At 42.8% G+C, this 13,464-nt stretch overlaps 1 protein-coding gene across 1 annotated transcript in view; it reads left to right on the plus strand.

Moving 5' to 3' along the window:
- Positions 1 to 13,464, plus strand: part of LOC145345623 (dynein axonemal heavy chain 8-like) — a 1,557,438-nt gene that overhangs the window by 1,258,294 nt on the left and 285,680 nt on the right. The window contains exon 76 of the mRNA XM_080193457.1: positions 2,680 to 2,835. Within this exon, the coding sequence (XP_080049583.1) occupies positions 2,680 to 2,835 (156 nt within the window). The remainder of the gene's footprint in view (positions 1 to 2,679; positions 2,836 to 13,464) is intronic.

Raw genomic sequence — 13,464 nt, forward strand, 5'->3', positions numbered from 1 at the left:
GACATATGATGATGAATGGGATGGATAGGATAGTGGTGGAGAAGCTCTTCCCGCTCAAAAAAGACAGTAGGACTAAGGGGCACAGCCTCAAGATAAAGGGGGGCGGTTTAGAACGGAGTTGAGGAGGAACTTCTTCACTCAAAGGGTGGTGAATCTCTGGAATTCTCTGCCCGTTGAAGTGGTGGAGGCTACCTCACTAAATATTTTTAAGACGCGGGTTGATGGGTTTTTGATAAGAGAGGGGATTAAGGGTTATGGGGAAAGGGTGGGAATGTGGAACTGAGACACAACAGATCAGCCATGATCTTATTGAATGGCGGGACAGGCTCGAAGGGCTAGATGGCCTACTCCTGCTCCTATTTCTTATGTTCTTTTGTTCTCACCCTTCAAAAAACTCAAATTCATGAGACATGATTTTCCCCTCAAAAAGCCATATTGATTGTCCTTGTCTCTCTAAATGCCTACAGATCTTGTCTCTCAGAATATCTTCCAACAACTTACCCACTACAGATATTAGGTTCACCACCTGTAGTTCCAGACTTTTCCCTTTCGCCCTTCTTAAAGAACGACACAACATTTGCCACCCTTCACTCTTCAGGCACCTTGCCTGGGGCTGTCGATGATTCAAATATCTCTGCTACCAGACCTGCAATTTCCTCCCTAGCCTCCCACAGTGTCCTGAGATACACTTCATCAGGTCCCAGGGATTTATCTACCTTGATACACTTTAATACTTCCAGCATCTCCTTCTCTGTAATATGTGCACTCCTCGAGACATTGCTATTTTATCCCAAATTCCCTAACATCCATGCCTTTCTCAACAGTAAACTTTTGGAAGTTCCTGCCTGTGTGCCATCAAAATTGGCCTTGGCTCAATTTAGAATTTTAACTTTTGAGCCAGACCTATCATTTTTCATAGCTATCTTAAAGCTAATAGAATTACGGTCACTGGTCCCAAAGTGACCCCTCACGAGCACTTGTGTCACCTGCCCTTCCTTATTTCCCAAGTGGAGGTCAAGTTTTGCCCCCTCTATGGTTGGGCTATCCACATACTGAATGAGAAATTCCTCCTGAATACCCAACAAATTTCTCTCCAATCCTCTAATACTATGGCTGTTCCAGTCAATGTTGGGAAAATTAAAATCCCCTTATATTACCACCCTATTTTTCCTGGAGCTATCTGTAATTTCCTTATATATTTCCTCCTCAATTTCCTGCTGACTGGCCAGGGCATTGAGTTGAAAAATTGGCAAGTCATGTTGCAACTTGAAAGAACCTTTGGCCGCATTTGGAATATAGTGTTCAATTCTGGTCGCCACACTACCAGACAGATTTGGAGGCTTTGGAGAGGATACAGAAAAGATTTACCAGGGTGTCGCCTGGTATGGAGGGCATTAGCTATGAAAGGTTGGAGAAACTTGGTTTGTTCTCACTGGAATGACAGCGGTTGAGGGGTGACCTGATAGAAGTCCACAAGATTATGAGAGGCATGGACAGAATAGATAGTCAGAAGCTTTTTCCCAGAATGGAAGAGTCAATTACTAGGGGGCACAGGTTTACGGTGCAAAGGGCAAGGTTTAAAGTAGATGTACAAGGCAGATTTTTTTTACACAGGGAGTAGTGGGTACCTGGAACTCATTGCCACAGGAGGCAGTGGAAGCGGATACGTTGTGACTTTTAAGGGCCATCTTGACAAATACATGGATGGGATGGGAATAGAGGGATATGGTCCCCCGAAGGGTATGGGGTTTTAGTTCAGTCGGTGCGGGCTTGGTGGGCTGAAGGGCCTGTTCCTGGGCTTTAATTTTCTTTGTTCTTTGACTATTTGGCGTCCTATAGTACAATCCTATTAAAGTCATTTCCCCCCTTTTATTTCTCAGTTCTACTCATAGACTCAGTGGGCAAACCCTCAAAAATATCCCCTCAGTACTGCTGTGACGTTTTCCCTAATCAAAAGTGCAACTCCCCCTTCCCTCTTAGCTTATGTTCTATCTTTCCTATTGCATCTGTACCCTAGAACATTGAGCTGCCAGTCCTGTCCCTCCCTTAGCCATGTTTCAGTAATTGCTATAATATCCCAGTCCCACGTACCCATCCATGCCCTGAGTTCATCTACCTTGCCCGTCAGGCCTCTTGCATTGAAATAAATGCAGTTTAATCTGGACTTCCCTTGCTCTCTGCCCTGCTTTTTCCTGGTCTGTCTAGTACTAGGATTACTGACACTGTCTCTACTATTTAAAATGCTCTCTAACTTCTGTGCTGTTCTCAACCTTCTCTTCTGTCTCCCAGTTTCTTTGGGTCCCACCCCCTGCCAAACCAGTTTACACCCTCCCACGTGTCTCTCATAATTCTCCCTGCCAAGATATTAGACTCCCTCCAGTCCAGGACATAAATGAGCCATTTGAAATTTTTGCAGTATTCCAGTAATTTCCCTGGTAATTTTTTGCTGATACTGGGTTTATTGATTTTAATTTTGCCCCTTGTCATGTTCGAATTTAAGGTCATAACCTCCAGACTGTTGGTTCAGTACTGTAATCACTTGACTACCTGCTACAAATAACTATACCATATGAGCTACCACAGCCTTTGGCCTGGCCTCTCCACTGATCATTGAAGAAACTGCATTTATGGCCAGACTTACTTTGTTGCCTTTTTAAAGTTTGTTTTTTATCTTTTTAGATTGGTGAGTGGAACCTACAAGGGTTACCAAGTGATGATCTGTCAGTTCAGAATGGTATTATTGTTACCAAAGCAACCAGGTATCCTCTTCTAATAGACCCTCAGACACAGGGTAAAAACTGGATCAAGAGGAAGGAGAAAGATAATGATTTACAGGTAGGAATGCACAACAGCAACACACCAATCATAAAATATAAAATAATTGAATGCCACTAATCAATTAAACATTATTTTCCTTCTCACTTTCTTCCATTCCCTCCTAAAAGTTTTGACACTATAGACACCTCATCCAGAAAGCTGCTATTCTCGGTAAACCATGTCGTTTGAATGTCAGCAGACTATTGGACAAGGAAACTTTAAAAACAAGCTCAATTCTGTCTTCAGATAAAAGCAAAACACTGCAGATGTTAGAATCTGTCCTCATTCAGTATCTACACATTCATCATTCCAGCAGAATTTACGAGCTGATGATAAAGAATGGAACCTAGTGTGCTTTTAAGAAACATATTTTTAATCATGTTCTTAGTTATAAGCAGGCCTCGAGCTGTCTCCTTAGAAGTCCTTTTATTGCTGTTAATTGGTTTAAATGGGGTTTTGTTTATTTTTACTCTGGGCCTCATGCAGTGTCCAGGTTTTTTATAAATCTGTGGGGAAAGAATGGTGGATAGGTCAGGTGTCTTTGGATAGTTTAGTTTTACTAATAGTTTTGAGCTGGTGGCTGCTGTGTTTTAGTTGGAAGGTGGTTCACTTCAGGCTGTTCTTTCTCTCTGGTATTGTAAATTCTGCCGGGTGGCTGAAAGCAGGTTTTCTTTCCTTCCAGGAGTGAAAATTCTGCTGTTTGTGGTTTGCCAGCTAGTGACTAGAGTCTTTCTCTCTCTCCCTGGTGTTTTGGGAATCAAGCTTGTCTGTGTGAGTCAAGAGAGCTGCAGAAGCCAAACAAAGATCTAAACTCAAGCATCACATAAGCATTCTTGTCCCATGTTAAACCTGTGGCAGGTGTATATTTACAAGGAGGTTTGTTTGATTGGAACATTTCATTTAGTTGTTCAAGTTTATAAAATATCGTGGTTGTTCTTGTTTGTAATTGGGAAAAGTTATTGCTATATGTTAACCATATTCTTAAATAAACTTTGATAAAAGCTCCCTAGTGGGTCACTTAAATCATACCTGGAGTGAAACATCTCATACTTGCCTTAATCTGGGATTTTTTTCTCTGGAGCATAGGAGGCTGAGGGATGATCTTAAAGAGGTCTTTAAAATAACAAGGGGAACCGATCAGCTAGATAATCAACATCTTTTCTCAAAGATAGGGGAGTCTAAACTCAGAGGGCATAGGTTTAAGGTGAGAGGGGAGAGATACAAAAGTGTCCAGAGGGACAACTTCTTCACACAGAGGGTGGTGAGTGTGTGGAACAAGCTGCCAGAGGTAGTAGTAGAGCCGGGTACAATATTGTCTTTTAAAAAACATTTAGATAGTTATATGGGTAAGATAGGTATAGAGGGATATGGGCTAAATGCGGGCAATTGGGATTAGTTTAGGCACTTTAAAAAGAGGGCGGCATGGACAAGTTGGGCCGAAGAGCCTGTTTCCCTGCTGTAAACCTCTATGACTCCAGTCAAATTCAAATTGCAAAACTTATGATCCAGGCAGACTTCATAACACATTTTGGAGTTTCTGACCTGGATTATAATCACTGGAGGTTCTTTGTAGGATTAAAATTTATATTCCTTGATTGATTTGGGATTATTGGACTCAAAGATTGAGTGGTGAGCATACTTATGTTTTCTTTTCAGGTATTGTTTTCAGGTTTGAATAGGGGGTGCCTTGTGGAATAGTATCTCTTTCAGATGCTAAAAAGTTACTGGGTTGGAAGAAGTCATGCAGGGTGCTTTATAAATAGTGACTTTTGGAATTGGCAAAAATTTTGCAGTTGACAGTTACCTGACATTGTAAGAAGGGCGAGATAATTGTGGCAATGGCTAGCATTTAAAATTGCCAGAAACAGTCAGAATCATTGGAAGTGGCTAGAATTCAATTACATATGAAACAACTTGAACATGAAAAAGAATTAGAGCAGTTTGAATTGCAACAAGAAAAAGAATTGAAACTGCCCGAATTACAGATAAGGGAAAAAGAAAGGGAAAGGATAGCCTTGGAAGTACAAAAGAAAGGATAGCTCCAACTGAACAAAAAGAAGAAGAGAGAGAATATGATTAGCGGAAGCTGGAAATAAAGTGAACATCAGTTAAAAATGGTGGGGGAAAAAGGGAAAAGTACAGGCTGAATGTAGGGACAAATATGGTAAAGAAGCTTGCGAGCATCATAGTCAAAGGCCTGGTGGGAATCTATTTAAATATGTCCAAGCATTGCCAAGGTTTGCTGAGAAGGATGTAGAAGCTTTTTTCATTTTGTTTGAGAAAGTGGCTAAACAAATAAAATAGTCACAGACCATGTGGGTATTACTGATTCAAAGCAAAGTTGGTAGGTAGAGCTAGTGAGGTATCACTAACATCACTATCAGAGGAGATATCTGGAAATGATAAAGCAAAAAAATCCATGTTAGATGTATATGAACGAGTGTCAGGAGCCAACAGACAACGATTTAGAAATCTAAGCGCCTTGTCAAACATGCATAGAACTTGAAAGGATCAAAGGGATTAATTTTGATAGTTGGATCTGGCTTTGAAAATTGACGGGATATATGAAGCTCTTAGAGAAATTATTATTTTGGAGGAGTTTGAAAATTCACTTCCTAATGCAATGAGAATTCATGTGAAAGAGCTGAAGGTTAAAATTGTGAAGTTAGCAGCAGAAATGGCAGATGATTATGAATTAGTTCATAAATCAAAGTTTGGTTTCTGACATCAGTGTCAATCTGCGAGGGATAGAAACTGAGAGAAAGAGAAATCCCGTGGTGATAAAGGAGATCTTGTGGGAGATAACAGTGACAGTGTACCTCATGTAAAAAAGGAAACACAAGAGGGTGGACTACAAATGAAAAGCCTCAGATGTTTTCACTGTAATAAATTAGGCCATGCAAAGTCAGTGTTGGTGGTTTAAGAAAAGCACTAGGAACACTGATGTGGTAAAACAAGATAAGCCAGTGGGGTTTGTTAAAGTGGTAAAGGAAAGCCCAGTTGAAGCTAAAGAGGTGGTAAAACCTGGTCAGGAGTAAGAAGGTGCCAATCTCTTTAAAGAATTTACTTGTGTGAGTAAAGTTTACTCATGTGTACCAGAGTAGGTAAAAGTTAAAATTTTAAGAGATACAGGAGCAAGTCAATCTTTGATGGTAAGAGATGAGAAACTGTGTAGTTTGGGAGGAACATTGCTAGAAAAGGTAGTAAGATATGGAATTCAAGGTGAGAAGGGTAGTCTTCCATTATATAAGTGAGGTTGGAGAGTCCAGAGAAGAGTGGTGAAGTTGCAGTAGGAATGATAGACAAATTATCTTGTCCAGGAATACAGTTTATCATGGGTAACAAAATAGCTGGACTACAGGTGGGAGTGATGCCTACTATGGTTAAAAAGCCAATGGAAAATCAAACAACTGAACTGTTGAAGGATACAAGTTCTGGGATTTTTCCTGATTGTGAATTGACTTTATTGAGACAACATCCAGACAAGTTCATTAAGTTATCAACTAAAGTATGTTATTAAACTTGGATGGTCAGTTACAGTTTAACACAACTTATACTACTTGTGTCAAGATCAGAGTGATAGTGACAATATGAATGGTTTCACTCAACTTTGGACTTTTGATTTGTAAGCCTCGTTCTTCACTATCTCGCTCTCTCTCCCTTGTAACTTATTTTGTTTCTTCTGATTTTGTATGGTATCTCACTTTATGCAGCACAATCAAGTCAACGCATTTTTAATATTATTGGCTGCTGTTGGATGCAACAGATGCTAAATGCTGTGCAAACCAAATACCAAAGGGAAACTTGGTTAGCTCATCACAAACTTTTTTTCTTGTATTTTGACAATGAGAAGAAAAGTCTATTGAATTAAAAAAAACATAAAATCTTTTGGGATTTTCAATATTAAATAAAAAAACTTAATCACAAGATTGCAGTTACATAATTAAATTTTGCTTAACAGAACAATCCTCAAAAAACATAGGTACATGCCTTCATTGATTGAGTATAAAAATTGTCAGGTCATGCTGCAGATGTACAGAATGGTAATTAGGCCTCACTTAGAATATTGTGTACAATTCTGGTCACCACACTACCAGAAGGACGTGGATGCTTTGGAGAGGGCACAGAAGCGATTTATCAGGATGTAGTCTGGTCTGGAGGGTATTAGCTATGAGGAGAGATTAGATAAGCTCTGTTTGTTCTCACTGAAATGACAGGAGTTGAGGGGCAACCCAATAGAGGTTTACAAAATTATGAGAGGCATGGGACAGAGTGGATAGTCAGATGCTCTTTCCCAAGGTAGAAAAGTCAAGCACTGGGGGACATAGGTTTAGGGTGTGTAGAACATAGAACATTACAGCACAGTACAGGCCCTTCAGCCCTCGATGTTGCACCGACCTGTGAAAACCAATCTAAAACCCATCTAACCTACACTATTCCAATATCATACATGTGTTTATCCAATAACTATTTAAACACCCTTAATGTTGGTGAGTCCATTACTGTTGCAGGCAGGGCATTCCACGCCCTTACTATTCTCTGAGTAAATAACCTACTTCTGATATCTGTCCTATATCTATCACCGCTCAATTTAAAGCTATGTCCCCTCATGCTAGCCATCAACATCTGAGGTAAAAGGCTCTCACTGTCCACCCTATCTAATCCTCTGATCATCTTGTATACCTCTATTAAGTCACCTCTGAACCTTCTTCTCTCCAGCGAAAACAGCCTCAAGTCCCTCAGACTTTCCTCATAAGACCTTCTCAGCATACCAGGCATCATTCTGGTAAATCTCCTCTGCACCCTTTCCAATGCTTACATCCTTTCTATAATGTGGCAACCAGAACTAACGCAATACTCCAAGTGTGGCCGCACCAGAGTTTTGTACAGCTGCAACATGATCTCATGGCTCCGAAATTCAATCCCTCTACCAATAAAAGCGAACACACCGTACGCCTTCTTAACAGCCTTATCAACCTGGGTGCCAACTTTCAGGGATCTATGCTCATGGACACCGAGATCTCTCTGCTCATCCACACTACCAAGTACCTTACCAGTAGTCCATTACTCTGTATTCCCTGTTACTCCTACCAAAGTGAATCACCTCACACTTTTCCGCATTAAACTCCATTTGCCACCTCTCAGCCCAGCTCTGCAGCTTATCAATGTCCCTCTGCAAACTGTAACATCCATCCTCACTGTCTACAACTCCTCCAACTTTGGTGTCGTCAGCAAATTTACTAACCCATCCTTCTACACCCTCATCTAGGTCATTTATAAAAATGACAAACAGCAGTGGCCCCAAAACAGATCCTTGCAGTACACTACTTGTAACTGAACTCCAGGATGAACATTTCCCATCAACCACCACCCTCTGTCTTCTTACAGCTAACCAATCTGATCCAACCACTAAATCACCCTCAATCCTATGCCTCCGTATTTTCTGCAATAGCTGACTGTGGGGAACCTTATCAAATGCTTTACTGAAATTCATGTACACCATGTCAACTGCTTTACCCTCATCCACTTCTCTGGTCACCTTTTCAAAGAACTCAGTAAGGTTTGTGAGGCACGACCTACCCTTCACAAAACCGTGTTGACTATCCCTAATCAAATTATTTCTCTCTAGATGATTATAAGTCCTATCTCTTATAATCCTTTCCAAAACTTTGCCCACCACAGAAGTAAGGCTCACTGGTCTATAATTCCCAGAGTTGTCTCTACTCCCCTCCTTGAACAAGGGGACAACATTTGCTATCCTCCAGTCTTCTGGCAGTATTCCTGTAGACAATGATGACCTAAAGATCAAAACCAAAGGCTCTGCAATCTCCTTCCAAGCCTCACAGAGAATCTGAGGATAAATCCCATCCAACCCAGGGGACTTATCTGTTTTCACACTTCCCAGATTGCTAATACCTCCTCTTTATGAACCTCAATCCCGTCTAGTCTAATAATCTGTATCTCAATATTGTCCTCAACAACATAGTCTTTTTCCTGTGTGAATATTGATGAAAAATATTCATTTAGTGCCTCTCCTATCTCTTCAGACACTATGCACAACTTCCCACTCCTGTCCTTGACTGGCCCTAATCTTACTCTAGTCATTCTTTTATTCCTGACATACCTATAGAAAGCTTTGGGGTTTTCCTTGATCCTCCCTGCCAAAGACTTCTCAAATCCCCTTCTGGCTCTTCTTAGCTCTCTCTTTAGGTCCTTACTTGCTAACTTAGCACCCTAATTGAGCCTTCACGTCTCATCTTGACATAAGTCTCCTTCTTCCTCTTCACAAGAGATTCAACTTCTTTAGTAAACCACTGTTCCCTCGCTCGACCACGTCCTCCCTGCCTCACAGGTACATTCTTATCAAGGACACGCAGTAGCTATTCCTTGATCAAGCTCCACATTTCAATTGTGCCCATTCCCTGGAGTTTCCTTCCACATCCTATGCATCCTAAATCTCGCCTAATCGCATCATAATTTTCTTTCCCCCAGCTATAATTATTGCCCTGCGGTACATACCTATCCCTTTCCATTGCTAATGTAAATGTAACTGAATTGTGGTCATTATCACCTAAGTGCTCACCTACCTCCAAGTTTAACACCTGGTCTGGTTCATTACCCAGCACCAAATCCAATGTAGCCTCACCTCTTGTTGGCCTATCTACATACTGTGTCAGGAAATCCTCCTGCATACATTGGACAAAAACTGACCCATCAAAACTACTTGAACTACAGCGTTTCCAGTCAATATTTGTTAAGTTAAAGTCCCCCATAACAACTTTCACTCGTATCCAGAATCATCTTTGCAATCCTTTCCTCGATATCTCTGGAACTTTTCGGAAGCCTATAGAAAACTCCCAACAGGGTGACCTCTCTCCTTCCCTGCTTCTAACCTCAGCCCATACTGCCTCATCAAACGTCAAAGTCCCAGGTACCAACCCGTGCTGCAAGTTCACCCACTTTATTCCAGATGCTCCTGGTGTTGAAGTAGACACATTTCAAACCAGCTTCCTGCCTCCTGGTACACTCCTCCAACCTTGAAACCTTATTGACCTCACTATTCTCAACCTCCTACGCACTGGAGCTACAATTCATGTTCCCATCCCCCTGCTGAATTAGTTTAAGTCCTCCTGAAGAGCAATAGCAAATTTCCCCTCCAGGATATTGGTACCCCTCTGATTCAAGTGTAGACCCTCCCATTTGTAGTGATCCCACCTACCCCAGAATGAGCCCCAATTATCTAGATATCTGAATCCCTCCCTCCTGCACCATCCCTGTAGCCATGTATTCAACTGCTCTCTCTCCCTATTCCTTGCTTTGCCAGCACATGGCATGGGTAACAAACCAGAGATAACAAGTCTGTTTGTTCTAGCTCTAAGCTTCCACCCTAACACCCTGAATTTCTGCCTTACATCCCCATCCATCCCTTTTCCCTATGTGTACCACAACTTGGGGCTGGTTCTCCTCCCCATTAAGGATCCTGAAAACACAATCCGAGACATCAAGGTCCCTGGCACCTGGGAGGCAACACACCAACCTCGAGTCTCTCTCATTCCCACAGAATTTCCTATCTGTCCCCCTAACTATGGAGTCCCCAATAACTAATGCTCTACTCCTCTCCCCTCCCTTCCCTTCTGAGCAACAGGGGCAGACTCTGTGCCAGAGACCTGTACCCCAATGGCTTACCCCTGGTAAGATCCACCTCCCCAACAGAATCCAAAACGGTATACTTGTTATACAGAGGAACGGCCACAGGGGATCACTGCACTGATGCTTCTCACCCTTTCTACCAGTCACCCAAGTATCTTCATTTTTAGGGGTAACTACCTCCCTGTAGCTTTTATCTGTAACTGTCTTTGCCTCCACAGTGATCCGAAGCTCATCCAGTTCCAGCGCCAGTTCCCAAACACAGTCTTCAAGGAGCTGGAATTGGGTGCACTGGGGGAAAAGTTTAGAGGAGAAGTGCAAGGCAAACATTATTTTTATTACACAGAGGGTGGTCAATGTCTGGAAGGTGCTGCCTGGGGCGCTGGTACGATCACGGCATTTAAGGGACAAATAAATGAATACAGGATTAGGATTGAAATGGAAGGACATGGACTCTGTAAGTGCATGCAGTTTCAGTTTAGACATCATGATCGGCGCAGGCTTGGTGGGCCGAAGGGCCTGTTCCTGTTCTTTGTAAACACACACTAAGCAACATTCCTGATAGATTTATAACTACAAAATCCCAGTAAAATTATCACAAAATAAACCTGCTTTTACTTTTACAAGACTTATGGGCTGATTCAAACTTTTCAACTTCACAGCCCTTTTGCCAATACAGAGCTGTACCCAGGAGGTCTGGCATAGTCACCATCTAACACAGCTCAACATCTCTTCTTAAAAAGTATCTTTCCTCTTCAATTTCATTGCTCTTATGGAGGTCAACCTCCGCTCAACAATCGTCAGGCAAGAGTGTTGTCTTCTTAGAACATAGAACACTACAGCCCTTCGGCCCACACGTGGCGCCGATCACATCCATACCTACCAGGCCATAGAACTATCTGTAACTCCCAATCCCATTAAATACCATATACTCATCCAGAAATCTCTTAAAAGACCCCAGCGAGTTCACCTCTACCACCACCGACGGCAGCCGATTCCACTCATTCACCACCCTCTGAGTGAAAAACTTACCCCTAACATCTCCTCTGTACTTGCTTCCCAGCACCTTAAACCTGTGTCCTCTCGTAGCGACCATTTCAGCCCTGGGAAATAGCCTCCGAGAATCCACCCTATCTATTCCTCTCAACATCTTATAAGCCTCTATCAGGTCGCCTCTCAACCTTCGTCTCTCCAGGGAGAAGAGACCTAGCTCCCTCAACCTATCTTCATAAGGCATGCCTCCCAATCCAGGCAACATCCTTGTAAATCTCCTCTGCACTCTTTCAATAGCTTCCACATCCTTCCTGTAGTGAGGCAACCAGAACTGCACACAGTACTCCAAGTGGGGTCTGACAAGGGTCCTATAAAGTTGTAGCATTACCTCCTGACTCCTAAACTCAATCCCTCGATTAATGAAGGCCAGTACACCATACGCCTTCTTGACCACATCCTCCACCTGTGAGGCCGATTTAAGAGTCCTATGGACCCGGACCCCAAGATCCTTCTGCTCTTCAACACAGCTAAGACTCCTACCATTGATATTGTACTCCTGCATCCCATTGGACCTGCCAAAATGAACCACTGCACATTTATCCATGTTGAAGTCCATCTGCCACTTCTCCACCCAGTCTTGCATCCTATCTATGTCACGCTGCAACTTCTGACATCCCTCCAGACTATCCACAACACCACCAACCTTCGTATCGTCGGCGAACTTAATAACCCATCCCTCTACTTCCTCATCCAGGTCATTTATGAAAATGACAAACAGCAAGGGTCCTAGAACAGATCCCTGGGGCACTTCACTGGTGACTGACCTCCATGCAGAAAAAGACCCATCCACAACCACTCTCTGCCTTCTGCAGGCAAGCCAGTTCTGGATCCACAAGACCAAAGCCCCTTGGATCCCATGCCCTCTCACCTTCTCAAGAAGTCTTGCATGGGGGACCTTATCAAACGCCTTGCTGAAGTCCATGTAAACCACGTCAACAGCACTTCCTTTGTCAATGTGTTCAGTCACATTTTCAAAGAACTCAACTAGGCTCTTAAGGCACGACCTGCTCTTGACAAAGCCGTGCTGACTATTCCTGATCATTCTAAACTTCCCTAAATGCTCATAAATCCTGTGCCTCAGAATCCTCTCCATCAACTTACCAACCACTGAGGTCAGACTCATCGGTCGGTAATTTCCCGGGCTATCCCTGTTCCCTTTCTTGAAAATAGGAACTACATCCGCAATCCTCCAATCCTCTGGAACCTCTCTCGTCTCCATCGACGATGCAAAGATCATCGCCAGAGGCTCTGCAATCACTTCCCTCACCTCCCACAGTAACCTGGGGTACATCCCATCCGGTCCCAGCGACTTATCCATCTTGATACAATTTAAAAGTTCCAACACATCCTCTTTCTTAACATCCACATACTCAATCTTTTCAGTCTGCCGCAAACCTGTAGTACAACCTCCCAGATCACTTTCCACCGTGAATACCAAGGCAAAGTACTCATTAAGCACCTCTGCCATTTCTTCCGGTTCCACACAGACTTTTCTCCCTTCACCTTCTATAGGTCCTATCCCTTCACTTCTCATCCTTTTACTTTTCACATATTTGTAGAACGCCTTGGGATTCTCCTTAATTTTACCTGCCAAGGCCTTCTCATGGCCCCTTCTGGCTCTCCTAATTTCCTTTTTAAGCTCCTTTCTACAAGCCTTATACTCCTCTAGATCCTTAACATCTCCTGGCTCTCTGAACCTTTTGTACGCCTTCCTTTTCTTCCTGACCAGGTTCACCACAGCCTTCGTGCACCACGGTTCCCGCGACCTACCAAAACCTACTTGTCTTATCGGAACGTTGTCGTGCAGAGCTCCAGACAAACATTCCTTGAATATCCGCTACCTTCCTTCTGTACTTTTCCCCAAGAATGCCTCCTTCCAGTTTACTCGTCCAATTGTCTGCCTGATGTCTTCATATTTCCCCTTACTCCAGACAAGCACCTTCCTAG

The sequence above is a fragment of the Carcharhinus amblyrhynchos genome, chromosome 7 (assembly GCF_965287045.1).
Source record: "Carcharhinus amblyrhynchos chromosome 7, sCarAmb.v2.hapA, whole genome shotgun sequence".
Taxonomy (NCBI): Eukaryota; Metazoa; Chordata; class Chondrichthyes; order Carcharhiniformes; family Carcharhinidae; genus Carcharhinus; species Carcharhinus amblyrhynchos.